At 64.5% G+C, this 19020-nt stretch overlaps 1 protein-coding gene across 2 annotated transcripts in view; it reads left to right on the top strand.

Annotated features, from left to right (window-relative positions):
• The window catches only part of CARS1 (cysteinyl-tRNA synthetase 1), a 38051-nt gene that overhangs the window by 2542 nt on the left and 16489 nt on the right, over nucleotides 1-19020 (top strand). Inside the window, exons 2-7 of one of the 2 annotated variants that reach the window (XM_054570735.1) lie at nucleotides 5600-5848; nucleotides 9416-9507; nucleotides 10584-10672; nucleotides 11073-11169; nucleotides 11625-11723; nucleotides 12647-12796. In XM_054570735.1, the coding sequence (XP_054426710.1) occupies nucleotides 5600-5848; nucleotides 9416-9507; nucleotides 10584-10672; nucleotides 11073-11169; nucleotides 11625-11723; nucleotides 12647-12796 (776 nt within the window). The remainder of the gene's footprint in view (nucleotides 1-5599; nucleotides 5849-9415; nucleotides 9508-10583; nucleotides 10673-11072; nucleotides 11170-11624; nucleotides 11724-12646; nucleotides 12797-19020) is intronic. The other variant, XM_054570736.1, reaches the window with a different exon arrangement.

Raw genomic sequence — 19020 nt, 5'->3', positions numbered from 1 at the left:
GACACCGCCTCGGAGTGGCTGAGACGGGTCCGCAGGGACATCTGTCGCTCTTCTTCGTTCACTGCTCAGTAGACGAGCGTTGAACACCGGCTTTGCCAGACCCTGCCGGGCCCTGGACGTACCCCGGGGATCGGGTGCCGCTGACTGGGGTGGGGGTGGGGGCCAGGTGACGGCAGCGGAGGGTGACGTAGGTCTGCGTGAGTCAGGGTGGGGTGATGCTGGAACAGAGGGCCCCAAAGCCTCTAGTAGGGTTGCCCGGGCGCCTCCATCTTGGTCACTCATTTCCAGGTGCGCATGCGGCCCGGCCTGGTTCGGAGAGCGGGCCCCTCCCCGTGGGCTGCACCGTCTGCTAGCGCCTCAGCGGGCCCTGGCCTGCCAGTCGTCCCTCGGGCCGGCTGCGGCGCAGGGGTCGCGCGGGAGCTCGGCTGGGCGGTGGGCCTGCTGAGCAAGCCCCGCCGAGCCAGGAGCCGGAGAGAGGGGACCTGGGTCTGGGAGCCCCCGCACTCTGCACGGAGGGGTGTGGGGTGGCAGGGAGGGCGGGGCAGGGAGCGTGGGGTCCTGGCAGAGAGCACTGCCCTACTTTCCAGCAAGTTGCTGAGGCCAGAGGGTGCAGGGGGGGCTGCACCCTATCCAGGTCTCAGCACCAGATCCCCCAGGGCCTTGAGTCCATTTACGGGATTTAGGGCTTGACTGAGTTTTGGGAGGACCATCTGCCCCTCCCCGCCGTGGAGGATGGTAGGGAGGAGAGGTGCCTGAGGCAGGGAGACCAGGGAGGACCCAGGACAGTGGTGGCCTGGGCCAGGGGCGGTGCTGGGCTGGCTTGGAAGGATGGGGGTCGGTGCCGGGTTCGAGAAGCAGGGAAAGAGATGGAGTTGCTCGGCTTCAGCCCCAGCGCGGGAAGATGGCCATTCGTTCCCTGTGACTCGTGCCCAGGTTCAGGGCGGACATGTGGTGCTGGGGACACCCCGTGGATAAGCGACGAGTGGACTTAGGGGCTACTGCTGAGGAGAGGGCACTGCGGGGAGGGGGCTTGTCGGGGAGGCCCTGGGTCCCTGAGGAGCAGTGTTGCCCCAGCAGGTGGAGAGCAGAGCGCACAAGCCTGTACGGTGGGTTCAGGGAGCCTTTTCCCAGCTCCTTTGAGAGAGCCAGTCCCCGGGACCATAGGGCCTCCCTGCAGCAGCGAGCCTGCAGGTGGAGGGGCATCCGCAGGAGACACGGCGGGGGGCGGGGGGGGCGGTCAGGGCAGCTGGGGGGGCGCTGGCGGGGAGGGGCGGGGCAGAGCTGGGGCTGCCGGCGCCTCCCGGAGCTCCCTGCCCTGGACCCACCTGAGTAGGAGGAGTGGGGGGCGGGAGGGTGGTGCGTGTGCCCGGGCCACGGGGGGGGCAGGCAGAGCTGGCGCAGGTTCAGTCCTGCGCTCAGCACGGCGGCTCCCTGACATGAGTTTGGTCCCACACCTCTGCTGAGGGACGCCCTGGTCCCTGTGTCCCTGTGGTTTCAGCCCCTCTTCTGTGCAGACATGAGCTTTCTAAGCTGGCGGCACAGCCACGGTTAGGGTGTCCCTACCCCCAGGAGGCGGCTCTCCTGGGACGTGTTTCTGCGGCCTGTGGACGTCCCCTCCGCTGTCCTGGCAGGCGTCCGCGGTGGGGCTCCGCGGTGGGCCCGCTGCCGGTGAGGCCCCCGCTCAGGAGCCTTTCCTTTGATCTCGGCTTCGCGGGCGGGTAGCCAGGCTGCAGCTGGGCCCAAACCCATGTGCCCTGCAGGGCTGACTTATGTTTTCTTTTTTAAGGTTTTATTTACTTTTAGAGAAATGGGAAGGGAGGGAGAAAGAGAAACATGGATGCATGAGAGATACATCAACCAGTTGCCCTTCATTGGACCCCAGAGAGGGACCTGGCCCGCAACCCAAGCCTGTGCCCTGACTGGGAGTTGAACCGGCGGCTCCTTAGGTTTGCAGGCCGGCGCCCAGCCCACTGAGCTGCACCAGCCAGGGCGGAAAGCTGACCTATTTTTATTTGATTTCTCAAGAGGCGCTAAGTGCAGTGACTGCCACTAATTACCCTTGTGGCCGTCCGCCTCTCAGCCCGAGCCTGTCATGCGGCTCCCTGTGGCTGGCCCAGCGGGGACCTGGGTGCGTGCTCCCTGGGCAACCCCTCTGGGCCGAATATAGTGACGCGGCCGGCCGGGCTGGCTCTGCGCCTGGCGGCGCGACGCGCGGTGGGTGTCCCCGCCCGCGCTCACCGCCTCGTGGGGCTCGTGTCGTCGGGAGCCGGCCCCCCCACGGGGAGGGAGGCAGCCTCGCGGGGTGTCCCCGAGCAGCGGCGCCACTCTCCCCTCCGTGCCGGCAAGCCTCCCAGCGCTTTGAGCGTTCGGAACCCTTCGCTCACCGTAAACGCTGAGTGTAGAAAACGCGGGCGCCGATGGAGCGAGAGGGAAGCCGCGGCGCCGGTACCGCCCCTCCAGGATGGCCGCAGGCCTGCGCTGCAGCCTGAGCTTCCTGGGAGCTTTCCTAACTCTGTCGGAGCCGGGGCGAAGGGCCAGGGCCGGGCCGCCCCCACCGCCGGCCCGGCAGCCCGGGTCAGCTCTGACGGGCGTTGTCCCGAGCCGCCCACGCCAGAGGTGCACACAGGGCGTGAGCATGGCGAGGACAGGTTCTACTCAGTGGCTGTGACAGCAGAGAGGAGCTGAGTGTCCTCCAACCTGTGCGGAGGGGACGGCAGTGACGGTCGGAGGTGGGATCGCAGGGGCCAGTGAGGGCCCCGCCCTGCGGCCAGCGGGTCGGCTGCTACTCCCGGAGGTTGGGACTCTGCCCTCCCAGAGACGGGGCAGCCCATCCTCCCTCAGGTGGCACCTCAGAGCGGTGGCCTCAGGTCCCTGGGGGGCACTTGGGGCGGAAGAGACACGTGTTCCCAGCGGTGAGGCCTCCTCAGCCACTGTGCTGAGGAAGGGAGGGCAGGACAGAGGCCCACGGCGGCGGCGGGCGGCACTTTCTCGGGCAGGCCCTGCAGGGGCTGCGGGCCCTCCAGAAGCCGGCACAGTTTCTGTCAGCCCTGGAGCAGGGCTCTGACCACAACCTTAGGACCGAGAACACCAGTTCTGGGCCACCAGCCCTTGCCAGCCCGGGATCTGGTCCCCAGCCCCCCGACACCTGGCCGAGGGGTGTGCACTGCAGAGAAGGGGCTGGCGATTTTCTTTAATGGGGGTGGAGTCCATACAACTTACATTAACCATTTAAAATGGAAGAATTTGTGGCATTCGCAATATTGTGCAACCGCCACTTCTATCTAAGAAAACATTTTCAAACCCTGACTTCTGGCCGAGGTGGTGGTGGAGGTGGATATGCTTCGCTTCCTCACACAGCCAAAGGGAGGACAACAAATTTAAAAACAACCAGCTAGAACGGCCAGAGAATTGAACTGTCTGGAAGTCTGACAACCAAAGAATTAAAGAAGAAACATTCACCCAGACCCGTAGGAGGGGTGGAGACGGGCAGCTGGGGCAGGGAGGATCGCCGCAAGGTGGCCCTGGAGGACCGCGCGGGGAGAGGCGAGGTGGAGGCTGGTGGGCCAGGCGGTCCCACGTGCATGTGCAGATGCACCAGGATGAACAACTGGGGAGCCGGGGAGCAAGACAGACCACGCAACCCAGGGCTCCAGTACGGAAAAGAATGTCTCAGAACCTCTGGCTGTAAAAATCTGTGGGGGTTGCAGTGGCGGGAGAAACTCCCAGCCTCAAGGAGAGTCCATTGGAGAGACCTGTGGGGTCCTAGAACATACACAAACCCACCCACCCAGGGATCAGCACCAGAAGGGCCCGATTCGCCTGTGGGAAGTGGGGGAAGTGACTGAAAGCTGGGCGAGAGCCGAGCACGCGGCCCCTCCCCCACCTGCAGCGTCACAACGCAGCAGAGTGGGTCCCCCTGCCCTGGGGAGCACCTAAGGCCCTCCCCCTTACAACGTCACAGGTGCGCCAAGCGCCGAGACAAAGAAACAGGGCCCAAATGAAAGAACAGGTCAAAACTCCAGAGAAAGAACTAAGCGATGAGGAGAGAGCCAACCTGTGAGATGCACAGTTCAGAACACTGGTGATCAGGACGCTCACAGGAATGGCTGAGTGTGGTCGCAAAATGGAGGAAAAAGCGAAAGCTACACGAAGTGAAATAAAGAAAAATACACGGGGAACCACCAGTAAAAGGAAGGAAACCGAGACTCAAATTGACGATGTGGAGCAGAAGGAAGAGATAAACATTCAACCAGAACAGAATGAAGGAACAAGAATTCAAAAAGCTGAGGAGAGGAGAGGAACCCCTGGGACACCTTTACACCCCCCAACATGCACATCACAGCGGAGCCAGAAGGAGAAGGGGAAGAGCAAGAAATCGAAAACTTACTTCAAAAAATAATGAAGGAGAACTTCCCTAATCCAGCCAAGGAAATAGACTTCCAGGGGATCCAGGAAGGTCGGAGAGTCCCAAAGAAGTTGGACCCAAGGAAGCACACGCCAGGGCACATCAGAGTTACATTCCCCAAGATTAAAGATAAGGAGAGAATCTTAAAAGCAGCAAGAGAAGAGAGTTACCTACGAAGGAGTTCCCACAGGGCTCTCAGCTGATTTCTCCAAAGAAACCTTGCAGGCAAGAAGGGGCTGGCAAGAAGTACTCAAAGTCATGGAAGGCAAGGACCTCCATCCAAGATCACTCTGTCCAGCAAAGCTCTCATTTAGAATGGAAGGGCAGATAAAGTGCTTCCCAGAGAAGGTCGAGTTAAAGGAGTTCATCATCACCAAGCCCTTATTACATGAAATGTTAAAGGGGCTTAGCTAAGAAAAGAAGACGATCAAAAACTATGAACAGTAAAATGATAATGAACTCACAACTGTCAACAACTGAACTAAAAAACAAAAACTAAGCAAACAACTAGAGCAAGAACAGAATCATAGAAATGGGGATCAGAGGGTAAGGGGAGGGGGAAGAATGGGGGGAAAGGTACAGGGAATAAGCAGCATAAATAGTAGGTACAAAACAGGCGGGGGAGGTTAAGAACAGTGTAGGAAATAGGGAAGCCAAAGAACTTACACATACGACCGTGGACATGAACCAAGCGGGGAACGTTGGAGGACAGGGCAGTGCAGCATGGAGGGGAATAGAAGGGAGAAAAAAATGGGACAACTGGAATAGCATAATCAAAAAAATATACTTTAACAAAATATGCCCTGGCTGGTGTGGCTCCGTGGATTGAGCGCTGGCCTGAGAACCAAAGTGTTGCTGGTTAGATTCCCAGTCAGGACACCTGCCTGGGTCGTGGGCCCTTCAGTAGGGGGCATTTGAGAGGCAGCCACACATTGACCTTTCTCTCCTTTTTCTTCCTCCCTTTCCCTCTCTATAAAAATAAATAAATCTAAGAAAGAAAAGACAACAATCAAAACAGGAAAAAAAACCCCTCCCCACCCGACTGAAACGCCGTCAGCCGTCACCCACCACCCCGAGCCCCGGGCGCCCCGTGGTCTGCTGTGTGCGCGGATTTGCCGGTCCTGGTCGGCACAGCTCCGGGAAAGGCCGCTGTCTTTCGGCCCCGCGTGATGCCCTGTGCCTCTGTCTTTGCAGCTGCTGACTACAGGTCCATCCTGGGCATTAGGGACGAGGCGGCCAGGGTGCGGGCCCTGAACGCGCACCTGAGCACGCGTAGCTACGTGCGGGGCTACTCTCTGTCCCAGGCGGACGTGGATGCGTTCAGGCAGCTCTCGGCCCCTCCGGCGGACGCGCGTCTCTTCCACGTGGCCCGGTGGTTCAGGCACATAGCCGCCGTCCTGGGCGGCCCCCGCGGCGGAGGCGAGCCCTGTGGGCTCCAAGCAAGTGAGTAGCAGGGCGGGGGTCCTAGCGGGAAGCACCTCCGCCGTTGGTGTCACCTCCAAGGTCAGGGCCCCTGCGCAGGGCGTGCGTGTGTGCGTGCGTGCGTTGGCCGCGGCACCCTCGGGGCTGGCTCCTGTCACTGCGTGCAGGCAGGTGTGGTGTGGTGGCCGGCCCGCGCCACCTGAGGGAGGTCAGGGTGAAGCGTGCCCGGCAGGTGCGGAGCCCTAAGCGCGGGCCCGGGTCCTGGCCAGACGTTCTCAGCTAGTTCCTTGTCCAGTGCGGCTTCGACTAGGTGCTCTTTGTTGTTTCCATCGGAGGACAGTGTGGTCGTCCGCCTGGTTGGGAAGGGTTAAGTCCAAAAGCAAGAGTGATGGACATTGAACTTGTGAAAAATCAGGAATAAGTCGCTTGTCGGGTTTGAGATGAAACCAGCCCGTCAGAGCTGGTATTCCCATGGCAGCACGGCCTCGGCTGTTTCTGGGGCACCCCCACCCCCAGTTCCTAGGTGGGGTGGCTGCCTGCTGCCCCCGCTGGTCCCACTGGGGCTTCCCCAGACGCCTTTGCGCGTGCTGGGCTGTCCGACTCCCACACTGCTGGCCCGGGCCGCTGCAGCAGGCGGGGTGGGGCAGTTCGGGGGAGGGGGGTCCAGGTAATCCCGTCCAGGCGCCCTTCCCCAGCGGGGGCCCAGAGCGACGCTGCGTAGGCCGTCTCCGCCCTGTGCGTCCAGCATGGCGACCCAGGTGGCATCTGCGGTGTCAGGGCATCTCTGCAGGGGCTCCGGCGTCAGGCTGTCCCCGGGGCCCCAGCTCCCGAGGCGCCGCCTGCGAGGTGTCCCGCGGAGCCAACTTGTGGAGAGGATGGCGGGGACGCGGGGCGGCACTCACGCCGTGACACGGGCTGGCCCTGCGTCCTCCAAAGCTGGGAGGGGCGGGCCACTCGAGGCGCATTGCTGTGCGGTGGGCGAGCCTGTGCTGGAGGGAGTCGGAGACGGGAGGGAGGCGCCCTGGGCCGCACGAGCAGGGGCGGGGGGGGGGCCGTTTCCTGCCTCCCCCCTTCCCACGTCCCGCCCACCAGTGCCCGCCGGGCCCTGGGGACAGCGTGCCTTGGGCCTGCGAGCCGGGCCGGGGCCAGGCCGGGGCCGGGGCCGCGGCCGTCCGCCTGTGGCCTGCGGTGGGCCCCGCGCCCGCGGAGTCCGTGCTGGTGCCAGGACCGGGCAGCTGCCCGTCTCCGATGGCCCTGGCGTCCTGTCCTGGGAGGGAGCGCATCTCCCAGCCCCTCGCGCTCCCCCGCCCCAGCGCGGCCCCTGCTCCTCTCTGGCCCCCCGGCGCCGGTTGGTCCTCATTGCTTGTCACTGGCCCCCTGCTGAGCCCCAGTCTGAGTCCCTGTGCCTCCCGCATACCCTCTCCCCACCGTCTGTGGCTGTGTGGACCCCTGGGACACAGAAGTCGGACCCTGCTGCTGCCTCGGCCCCGGCCCGGAACGTGGGCCCGGCCCGCTGTGCTCGAGGCCAGCGAGGCGCGCGGGGAGCATGGCTCCGAGTGGGTCCGGTGTGGGAGGCTCCGGGAGCGCGGGAGGCTTGCTCCTACGGGGGCCCTTCAGCGCGCGGGGAGACCGCGGCGTCCATGGGGTGAGGGAACGTCCATGTGGTGGGGCCCGGGGTGGCGGCTGCCGACTGCCCCTTCGGCAGAGGACTCTGTGCGGGCCGGGCTCCCGTGGGCCGGGCGCCAGCAGTGCGGCACGGCAGCCCTTTGGGGAGCTCAAGCGCCAGGTGCCACCCCGCCCGTGTCCTGCTAGCTGGGGCCCTGGGCTGTGCCCGCCGCCGTGTCCTGTCAGCAGCTGTCAGGAGTCTTCTTGGATGAGGCTCCAGTCCTGGGACCTGAGTCCCCCCGCTTAGCAGGGCTTTTGCTGGCCGTCTGGGGGCCCCCAGGCGTCGCAGGTGGCAGCGAGGCCGTCGTCCGGGAGGTACAGGGCTGAAGTGAGGGAGGGGCTGCCGGAGGGCTCAAGCCGCCGCCGTGCCACCGCGTCGGCCGGGCTGAGACTCCTGTGCGGCGCGTTTTCCGTGAGCGGAGGAGACGCCCTCCAGACGGCGGTGAGCGGTTGAGCTTCTGGCAGGATGGGGGCTCCCCGCCGGGCGCTGGAACTGCGGCGCCAGTCAGCTTGCTGGCGCCCACCTAGAGCGAGGAGCTCCTGCCTGGCTCGCGCTGCCTGTTTCCCTCCGCGGCTGCGTGCTCCCCTCCCCGCCTGTGCACGCACGTGCATGCGCACATGCGCACACGCACACACGCACTCCGCCGCTGGCCTCCTCCCCTCGCCTGTCACTCCCGTGACCGACCGTGTGGTTGGCGCGACCTTGGGAAATGACCAGGCCCAGGGCTGACTTCTCTGTGACTCCCAGGGAAGCAGCCCGTGGTGGCCCCTTCAGTGTCTATCCCAGGGAGGCCTGCAGGGCGTCACCGTCAGCAGGCCGGTGACAAGAGAGAGCCCTGTGCCAAGACGGGCAGAGGCCGGCAGGGCATGGCTGCCGGCAGCCTGGTCGGGACGCTGGGGGACAGGCGGCGGCCAGCTGCCCCTGTAGACCCGCCCCAGGCGGCCACACGCAGGGTGGAGCAGGCACGAGGCTGGGCGGTGGGCGAGGACTGGGGGGCAGCGGGGGGCGGGAGGAACCCAGACGCCCCCGGGGTGCGAGGCACCACCTTCGGGCGGTTCCTGGCCCTGGCCGAGCCACGGCACCTGGGGCTGTCGGAGCAGGGAGGCCTGGGGAGCCGTCTGCCTTTCGCCCGGCGGGAAGCAGGGCCCGGGTCTCCGAGCAGAGGGGCCGCCTGAGCCCCGGGGCGCGGGGAGCAGGGGGCGGCGGCGGGGAGCGGGGCTGCCTGGAGGGAAGCGACTGCACAGGGCAGGGCTCCTTGCGCTGCGGCTCAGGCGCCGCCCTGGCCTGTCCCCATGGCGGCCAGGGGCCCACGGGAGCTGGAGGCCACAAGCGCCTGTGTCACAGTCCTGTGGCTGCAGGACGGAGACCAGGATCGGTGGGGAGCCGCTGCTCGCTGCCCACGGCTGACGGAGACGAGGGCTGGCAGCTGTCCCCACTGATGCCCCGTGGCCAAGGGCCAGCAGCGGTACCGGTCCCGGCCTGGCTTCCACTGCGCCTGGCGCTGTCCCCACAGGCGTCCCTGGGAAGCTGTCCTCTGGGGGTGGGCAGGGCACCGGAGTTACATTGCGCCCCAGTCCAGTGCGTGGCCCGCCTGTTTGCAGGGCCCATGCCTCTTTCTGACCCACGAGCCGTGTCCAGTGCAGACACGTGAGCAGGAGGACACGTGTGTGGAGGGCAGGGGGGTGGATGGACGTCCTCAGCCCCGCTGGGTTTCGAGGTGGCCGTGGGATTCGCCACAGCAGAGAGGGTGAGCAGAGCTGGGTGGGGCCGCGGTGGGTTGGTCAGGCATGGGCGGTGCTGGCAGATTCAGTTCTTCAATGGGTGTCTGGCTCGACGTTGTGCCTCGTCTTGCTGGAAACAACCTCCCCGTTGTGAGGAGAGGCCTCCAGCCCAGCGACCCGGCTGCTGTCTCCACCCTGCAGGTAAAGGCCGGCGGGCGCAGCCCACGTGGTCCCCTCCGGCCGGGTCCGAGCCCTGCAAGCTGCGCCTGTACAACAGCCTCACCCGGAATAAGGTCAGTGGGGCTGCGCGGGGCAGGGGTGGGGCGGCTGCAGAGGGGCCCCGGGGGCCCTTCAAAGCTCAGAGCTGTCTGTCTGTCCTTTCGGGCGCTGGGGTTCCGCAAGCCCAGCTGTGAGACCCTGTGGCGCCCCTTGTGCTCTGTGGGGCCCGGGCGGAGCCATGTCTGACCCCAACATGTGCACGGTGTGCCTGGCAGGGAGGCCTGCCCGTGGCCCGCCACGGGGCATCCCCGCGGAGCCCTTGGGCCCTGCCCGAGGTCATTCGGAAGCGCTCGCGGTCATTCGGAACTGAGCCACGTGGCCGCCTGCTGTCCCAGGGGCGCACGGCGGCAGCCGACGCCACGGTGTGCGCCGGGCTGAGCACCCAGCATGGATGAGGGTGTGGAGTTGTCGGGCGAGGAGCAGGTCACTCGGCCCGGCCAGTGGCCAGCAGTACGGGCCGGTGGGGCTTCCGTCGCGAGCCCGCTTAGAGGACGGGCTCCCCGCGGGGCCGGCGGTGACGGCGGTCCCTGAACTGGCCGCCACAGTTGAACCGTTCAGCAAGTGGGGGGCCGAGCGGCTGGAGCAGGGCTTGAGTCGGGCGGCCTGTCCTCTGAGCCGGCTCCCGAGGGCGCAGACCCTGGGCGAGTGCTCAGAGCCTGTGTGCGTCTTCAGCTGTGACAGGGAGCCGGCAAGGCCCGCCCCCCAGACCGCTTCCGGGGGCCAGTGCAGGCGCGTCGGCGCCGCAGCTCATGCCAGCACGCACTGGGCGCTCCGTGGATGCCGGCCACTGCGGGCGAGGGATTGGCCCGTCCTCAGGGACAAGCGCTCGTTTGCCGCACCGCCCGCTTCCGGGGATGCGTGGACTCCCGGGAGGAAGAGGCCTGGGCACCCAGGGCTCCTCGGTTTCCAGAAGGTTGCCTTCGAGAGTCTAGTGGACTCTCCGCTGCCCAGCCTTGTGCCTTTCTCGAACACAGCGGCCCTTGTTGAATTGGGCTTAAAGTAAACGGTGCCGTGCCGGGCATCACTGGCTTGGGGGGTCCTGTTCACCGCAGCATTTCTTGTGACTGTCGCTCGTTCGTTTCTAACAAAGGACGTGTTCATACCTCAAAATGGGAGGAGAGTGACGTGGTACTGCTGCGGGCCCACCGTGTACGATGCCTCTCACATGGGACACGCCAGGTAGGGCCCCTGCCGGGCGCTGGACGGGGCCCCGGGAGCCTCCCGCCGTGCGGATGTCCCTGACCTGCCACTGAGCCCCGCCGTGTGGAAGGAGAGTCAACCTGGGATGGGACTTCTCTCCTTAAGATGAAGGCTTCCTTTCCACCAGCCACCCACGGTCACTGGGAACAGTAGAGGACCCTGAAGCCCACGAGGAAGAACGCCCCTCGGCCTGCTGCCAGTGCCCTGGGCCGCGCGCAGGGGGTGCTTCCACGCACCGGCGTGGTTCTGCGCAGCCCGTGGCTCTGCTGGGAGGGCCGGGAGGCCCACGGCAGCCGCGGGGGGGGGAGTGTGCCAGCGGCGGCTGCCGCGGGACCGTTTCCTTGGCGCCAAGGTGGGGTCTGCCCTTCCTCCCCTTCAGGTCTTACATCTCCTTCGACATCCTGAGAAGAGTGCTGAGGGATTACTTCAAGTTCGACGTCTTCTACTGCATGAACATCACAGACATCGATGACAAGGTAGAGGGTCTCTGAGATGGCGCTTGCAGGGAGCGACTTTGGGACAGGCGAGCAGACGTCGTGGGGCCCGCGCCAGCCCGGCCGCCCCGGGGGACGGGGGCCCGAGCCCTGGGCTTGCTGGCCTCCCGGCTGAGGCAGGTGGTGGCGTCCTGTGTCCCGACGTGTCCTCGCTGGTTAAAGCGGCCCGTCCGGGGACCCCGCAGACCGCGTGGTCGCGGAGGGCCCTGTGGCAGCATGTGCCTTGCGCGTGGCGTGTGGGGGACGTGGGGCCGGCTGCTTTTCTCGGCGGCAGGAAGGCCGCGGTGGCCCAGGCCCAGGCGGCCGTGCGGGAGCCGGAGGGCGCTGTGCGTGCTCTCGGGGCCTGCGCCGGGGCCATGCTCGTCCCTGTGCGGCCGCACCTGCTGCCCGGGGACGCGCTGGGCTCGGCGGGCGCCCACCTTGCCTTCTCCTCCCAGATCATCAGGCGGGCCCGGCAGAACCACCTGTTTGAGCGGTACCGGGAGAAGCAGCCGCGCGCGGCCCAGCTCCTGGAGGATGTGCACGCCGCCCTGGAGGTGGGTCTGCCCCGCACCTGGTCAAGGCCTGGCCGTTCGCGCGCCGCTGGCCCCAAGCAGGGCTGGCCTCGAGCACGGTACGGAGGCCAGGCCCATCAGGGTCCGCAGGCACAGCCGCCGGGGCAGACACGTGTGGACAGCGGTGCGGCGTGGGCGGCTGTCCCGCCACGAGGGGGAGGCGTGGGTGCGGCAGCGGGCCGCCCGCCTGCACTTGCTGTGAGCTGCTGCTGACGGTGCTGTGCAGTCCGCCCTCCCCCGCCCGGTCGCCGCCCAGCGACCGCTCTGGCCCGGGTGCAGCAGCGGCCGGGCTCCCTAAGCTGCGGTGCTGGGAGTCTTCACAGCTGTTAGAAGACATGGGTTGTTTCCACTGTAATGTTTTATGTTGAATAAGGAGCATTACACGTTGCTGTGTCTGCCGCCTAGCGAGACTGGCATAAGTTGTTCATTCTCTTTAATAGTCACTGTCGTTAGTAATTGCAGTAGTAACTGCTGGTGTGCTTGGGGCATTTTATTCTGGAAAAAGAAATGGGAGGAAAGTCGGGTTTAGTAGTCTTTCAGGCCAACGAGGGGAAGGCCCACATGGCTGTGGGCATTTCATGATGGCAGTGCTGATGGAAACTCCCGTGTCACTAGGTGGCGCTGCGTCATGCCTGGCACAGCCTGAGGTGACGTGCTCCCACGCCCATTCCACGCCAGACACACAGAGGCCGCGGTGGCGCGCAGCCCGAGGCCTGTGGGGCGCGGCAGCCCCAGGACTGCCTGGGCCCGGGCTCCCAGCCCCCGCCCCGCCTGCACTGGGGAAGCTGGCACGACTCTCTCAGGGACACAGACAGCGCGGAAAACTGGCCCTTCCGGGCTGCGTGGCCCCGTGGACGGGCTGCGGGAGCCGTGGCTCACAGCTCTGCCCTGCCCCTTCTTTGCAGCCGTTCTCCATGAGGCTCAGCGAGACCGCGGATCCTGACAAGAGGCAGATGCTGGAGCGCACCCTGCAGGCGGTGCGGCTCGCCGTGGAGCCGCTGGAGACGGCGCTGCGGACGGGCCTCGCCGCCGAGGATGTGGACAGCCGGGCGCAGGTGAGCCCGAGGCGGCCAGGCTCGCCCCGCAGGGCTCGCCGCTGGGGTCCGACCCTGCGTCCCAGCCCGCGTGGCGGGCCAGCGCCCCGCCTGCGCCCCGACCTGTCCTGCCACCCCGCCTCCTGAAGTGAGGCCGGGGCTGCGTCCCCTTCCCTCCCCTCCTCTCAGACAAGCCGAGGCGCACTTGGAATGTGTGGGGAGCAGCCCTCCCTCGAAATTATCCCACGCGTGTCTGGTGGACTCCCCAGTATTTCTTAAGGGCAGCGCCTGGAGAAAGAGGGGGGGGACTGAAGTGGCCAGGAACTGGGGCCACGGGGGCCACCGGGGCCATGCGCCTGCCTCTGGAGAGGCCTCCCTGCCGGCAGAGGGGGGCTGGGCCACCCAGGGCCCCGGGCCTCCTCTCCCCGGCTCTCCCCTCCCGCACTGGCTGCAGCCGTCCCCGTCCACCCACCTGTCACTACGAGGTTGGCCTTCAGACGGTCAGGATGGCTCTTCTCCTTTACGCCGGCGCCCCCTGCTGGCCGCCCTCTGGAACCGCCCTGAAACTGGGACTCCGCAGAGCCCGCCGCCGCCTGCCTCCCCGCGTTGTTGGCCTCTGGTCGCCGCAGCGGCGGGGGGCAGCTCCCCCCGAGCTTCAGGGGAAGGCCGGGCGTCTTGGGTCTTGGACCGGCACTTTCCCTCAGGCGAGCTCCTGAGATGGGACCACACGGGGCTGACTGTGGGCACCAGGGCCCGCTGCTTATCGCTCCTGTTCCCTCGTCACCCACACGCTGCTGCGAGTTTTTCCCAGTTTCACTCATACTTGTTTTTAAAAATTATGCTGAGTGCACGCCTGCAGTGTCCTGTTAATTTACATGTAACCGCGCTTCCTGTGGCTGCACCCACCGTCTTACCTGTGGGCTGGAGATGGGCAGGCATCGCTGTGGTCCCCGCGGGTGATGCCGCCTGGGTGCCGGGCAGCGGCCCTTGGCGGCGGGCCCCGTGCCTGTCCGCACTGGCCTGTGACCCTTCTCAGGGCTGCGGCCGCTGGTCCTTTGTTGTTTACATGTGTTGCAAACACTTTTCCACAATCTGTGCCTTTTCTCTTCTGTTTTTTTTTTTAAATACAGGGGGTCTTAATTTTAATGCAATCCAACGTATGTTTTTTCCTTTGTACTTAGCATTTTTGTGCCTTTGGGAATCTCCCCTCTCCTGAAACATAAAAGATGCGCCTCACTATTCTTTCCTAAAGATTTGTAAGCGGGACACTTCACACTTGAGTCTGTGACCCCCGCCCCGAATTAGGTTTTGGTGCGGCCTCTGCAGGGGTGTGTCTTTTGCAAATACTCCCTCCGTGTCGGCAGCTTGGCTTTTCGATCTCTTGACTCTTGATGTGGTGTCTCCGGGGTGGGAACTTGCCGTCCCGGCGGAGCCCAGCGCGTGTCAGTTCTGTCCTTTCGGGGTCAGGCCTGTGGCGCTGCAGCTCGGGACGCGCCGCCGCCCCCAGCCGCCCCGCCCCCGGCCCCCCCACCCCCCCGAGCGGCCTCTCGGGTGCCACGGGGCCTGTCGCGCTCAGGCCTGTGCTCCGTTTGCAGGTCTTGGGATGTCTGGTTGTCCCGTGCCGCTTGTTGGAGAGGCTGTCCCCGCTCCCTCCTGTTGGTTTGGCTCTTTTGTCAAAGACCAGGGTCCGTGTTGGCGCGGCCCCTTCTGGGCTGTGTTGCGCCCCGTGGACCTGTGTGTCCAGGGAGCGCGTTTCGCCTTGGGGTGCTCACGTGAATGGCGCTGCCGCTTTGCCGCCTCTCCCACTCGGATGTGTTGGCACGTGGCTCTACGTCGTCCTTTGTGGTCTGGGTGCCCTGTGCTTCCTGGGCTCGTCTTGCTGCGTCGGCAAGGACTCCGGTGCAGTGTGAAAGGGGCCGTGGGAGAGGGCCTCCGCGCCCCGGGCCCGACCTTAGCCCGAGGCCTCGTGGGTCGTGAGGCGTGACGTTGGCTGTGGGTTTTTCCGGACGCCCTCTATCCATGCCGGGACCCCCCACCGTGTCAGCGGGCGGCGTTGCCATCAGGGGTGGCGGGCTCTTCGCATCTATCGATGTGATCGTGCATTTTTTCATGTCTGTTGAGGTGACGCTTTACGTGAATTCATTTTGTGATGTCGAGCCAGCCTTGCACACCTCGGGGAAACGGTGCCTGCGCAGGGCGCGGGCCTCTCTTAGGGATCCCGCCCACTGGCATTTGCTAAGGATCTCTGTGCGTCTGTCATGCGGCAGTGGGTGTGCGGCGTCCTCTGGGGCCCCTGACTTGGCCTCCGGGGCGAGGGAGGGAGTGTGCCCTGTGCTTCTGCCGCCAGAGGAGACCGTGGGAGACAGGCGCCGTTTCTTCCCTCCGTGTCGGGCGGGGTCACCGGTCTGCCTGGGCCTGGCACTTTGTCCTCTGGGAAGGTGCTGCCGGCTGAGCCGGCTTCCTCAGTAGACAGGGGCTTAGTCGGGTGATCTCCGTTCCCCTGTGCGGGTCCCGGTGCCCCGTGTCTTTCAGAAACGCGGCCCGTTGACCGAGGCCGTCGACGGGTGGGCACACAGCTGTTTGCTGCGTCCCTTTATTCCCCGGGGGATGTCCCTTGATCCGTGGTGACGCCCCTTCCTCTGTGTCTGGTGTGAGAGCAGCATTTGCATCCCCTCTCGTTTTTTCTCCGTTAGGCCGGCTAAGAGGCTGATCGGTTTCCCAGGCATTTTAAAGAACCAGCTTTTGCTTTTGTTGATTTTCTCTATTGATTTCTTGTTTTCTGCTTTAAATCTTAGTAGTTATTTTCTTCTACCTACTTTGGATTTAACTTCTCTTCTTTGACCAGTTTCTTAAGGTTCCTAAGAAGCCTAAGACGTCTAAGAAGTCTAAGATGATTGATTTTAGATATTTTACTAATACGTCCATCTGTGTTACAAATTTCCTTTAAGCTCTAAAAAATAATTGAAAATTTTTCTTGTGACATGTGGCCCACGTGTTCTTTAGAAGCGTGCCGTTCAGTGGCCGTGAATTTTGGGACTTTCCTGTTCCGTGGTCACTTTGCAGTTTCATTCCGCTTGGTCTGACGGCAGGTGCTCATGACTGCTGTCCCCGATGCTTGTCCAGCTGTGCTTTGGGGCGCAGCCGTGGCTGGCCCTGCCGAGCATCCCTGTGAACCTGGAGGCACGTGCTCCCCACGGCGACCGGGCCTGGCCTGGTGGTCCGCAGATGTCTGGCGTAACCAGTGGGCGCTCCTGCCGCCGCCTGCCCGTTGCTGAAGGCAGAGGGCGGAGGGCAGACTGGAACCCAGCTCTCGTGTCAACCTCCTGGGGGCGCAGTTGGTCCCTGCCGCACACACGTGAGGCCGTGACCCCAGGTGCTCGTGTGCGGAGGGCTGCCAGGTCTCCTTGCCGAAGGGGCCCTGCTCACTGGGCTGTTCTTTATCCCTGGTAACGTTCCTTGCTCCGATGTCCGCTGTTTGAAATTAATCATAGCGGCTCCTGCTTTCCGTTTTCTTTTTTCTTTCTTAGAAGAAAAGGGAGGCAGAGAGAGAGGGAGAGAAACATGGATGTGAGAACGAAGCATCGATTGGTTGCCTCTCTCGCAAGCCCCAACGCAGGACGAAACCCACGGCCCAGGCTTGGGCCGTGACCTTGACTCGAACCGGCCGCGACTGTTCAGTTCACAGGCCGGCGCTCCACCCGCTGAGCCACAGCAGCAGGACGGCCTTCTGCGTCTCGCGGGGACGGGGTGGCGACCCCCACGCCCCTGCGGTGCATGCGGACCCGGAAGGCCCCCTCCGCCACTGTCGCCGGCCGTCTTCTCTGTCCCCTCTGGCCATCCTGCTCGCTCTGGCCCCACCCCTCGGGAGCGTCGCCCCTGCCGGGCTCCACACCGAGGCCGCAGGCTCCCCCCGAGAGCTGGTGTCGCCGCCTCGCTGCGTCCGGCGGCGTTCGCTCCTGGGCAGTGCTTCAGCTCCATTTTGATTTCTTTTTTTAAACGCAGAAATTAGAAGTATGTTTTATGTTGTTTGTTTCCAAAAGGACAGCATTTTTTAGATCTACTGAGTGTTTTTCCTGGGTAACTTAACTGCCCAATGGCCCAGGAACATGGCCCCAGCCCCCGCTCCCCGGCCCCTGCCCCTCCCCTGGCTCTACGAGAGGGAGACCTGGGGCACGGCCTGCAGTGCCGCCCGCTTCCCAGAGGCGTGTCCCCCTGTGCTGGAGGAGATTCTGATTTTCTGATGGTTCGGTGCAAAATTCTACAAGCTGTGTAACAAGTCAGGCTTGTTAGCCATGTTGTTACTATTATGCTTATATTTGCTAATTCTTTCTGCCAGCTTTGCCTGTTCATGTGGTATTTGTTTAAAAAAAAAAAATCTTCCCCTCCCAGGGTGGGTTTGTCCATTTCTCTCTGTTCTATCACCGTTTTTATACATTTTGAGACTATTTAAGTAGGATATTCAAGCTTAATATGGTTATATCCTTGCAGGTGAATGGAATCTTTTTTTTCATCGATTGATTTCAAAGGGAGGGAGGAAAGGGCAGAGAGCGAGCGAAACATCGATTCGCGGTTGCCCTCGCTCTGCGTCCTTGGTCGGTTCTCGCCTGTGTCCCGACCGGGGATCGGACCCACAGCCTTGGCGTTGGGGGATGTCTGTCACTCTGACCACCTGCGCTTCTTGCCAGGGCTCCTGAATCTTTTCCTAGGCCGGGGCCCACGCTGTCTGTGAACCCTCCGCCCCACAGCGTGGGTCGCGTGGCCTGGACGCCTGCGCCCCTCCCCAGCCCCCAGGCCTCCTTCCCCGTGGCAGCGGCGCTCCGGAACCGCGTGCGTGTCCCCCTGCTCCGGGTCTGGGGGCTCGTCGTCGGCCTGTGGCTGGAGCACGGGGGCGGGAGCCAGTCGCACGCTGTGCCTTCGGTTGGCGTCGTCGGTCCGTAGCTGAGCGAGCTGCTTGTGTCTTCTGACCTTACCCCTGGGTCTCGGTCCTGCTCTCGTGCGTAGTTTTTCTCCTCCTGGCCTCTTGTCGGCAGTCGGTGCTCTTGGCTTCGCCAGGCCAGATGGTCCTCGTTCTGGTCTCCTGCTGCGTCCCCTCTCCCGGGTCGTGGGGGCTGTGAGGGCCCTTGGGCTTGACTGAAGCCCCTGACTTTGGCACTGTCTTTTCAGGATGCTGTTTTAAAGGGTGCTGTCCCTTCACAAGCCCCATCCCCTGGACATCGTCCTGCCCGCTTGCCTGTGCCCATTTCCCCGTCTCTCCTCCCTGTGGGATGGGCACCGTCCAGCTGGGGCTTTGGAGCTCAGCGGTGCCTGCGCCACTCGGCGAACCGAGCCTGGCAGCCGGGCCCGTGGCCGGCCGTGGGCGTCCCGTTCCCAGCAGCAGGCCCCCTAGCCACGCGGGAGTCGCTGCGCTTGAAACAGACCGGGTTCCGGCGTCGCCCAGGCTGTCCGGCCGAGACTCAGTCTCCTGGAGGGCGCGCCGGGGCGGGGCACACGCGGCCCTGCTGCCTGCGGGCCCGACCGGGAGAGGCCGGCGACCGCGGGGCTGACCACGGGCAGCCTCCGCGGCGCGGGTGGGACGCGCCCGCCGTGGGACTAGAAGTGGACTTGTTTCATCTCTGGAGCTGGCTTTGCTGGTCAGGCAGCCAACACCACGGCCACCTCCCCGGCGCCGCAGGGCTGGGGCCGGCCGACCTGCCCGGCCGCTGGGAGGCTCCCGCCCTTCCGGGTGCCTTTCGAGGTCGAAGGGTCTCTTCTCTCGGCTTCTTGTCAAGGAAGTTCTTGTTGTTTTCTGCCATTTCATCGAGACTTTGTAAGGGGTTTGTGTTCACTTGCCCCCAGGGTGTTTTGTGTGCTTTGCATCTGTGGACCGTTGCCTCCGTTTTGGAGGGTTCTTGGGGACCCTGCAGCAGCCACTGCCCCGCTCCCCCCCCAGACCCCAGGGTGGGAGGTGCGCTGCCTGTCCTTCGGGGGTCCCCCCGCCCCGCTCGTTTGGGTGACTCCGTCCGCTTGCCTCCCGTTCCGCCATCGTTCCCGTCCTGAGAGTGTGTTTGTCCCATTGGCTGACATGTGTCCTCACTGGACGCGGCCGTTACGGGAGCTCCCGCTGCTTGCGGGCCTCCTCCAGCCTGTCTTCCTCAGGCCTCGGGCGCCGGTTGCTTTGTATCCCGGGTGCCCGTCTCTGCAGACCCCTGCTCCCGGCGCTGTCTGCTCGGGCTGCCCTGACCCAGGCAGCATCTCATCCTTGCTCC

This window comes from Pteronotus mesoamericanus, unplaced genomic scaffold (assembly GCF_021234165.1).
Source record: "Pteronotus mesoamericanus isolate MK-2021 breed Mesoamerican mustached bat unplaced genomic scaffold, CSHL_Meso_final contig_214, whole genome shotgun sequence".
Taxonomy (NCBI): domain Eukaryota; kingdom Metazoa; phylum Chordata; class Mammalia; order Chiroptera; family Mormoopidae; genus Pteronotus; species Pteronotus mesoamericanus.
Note: the sequence above shows the minus strand (reverse complement) of the source record. Positions and strands in the feature narration are given on the sequence as shown.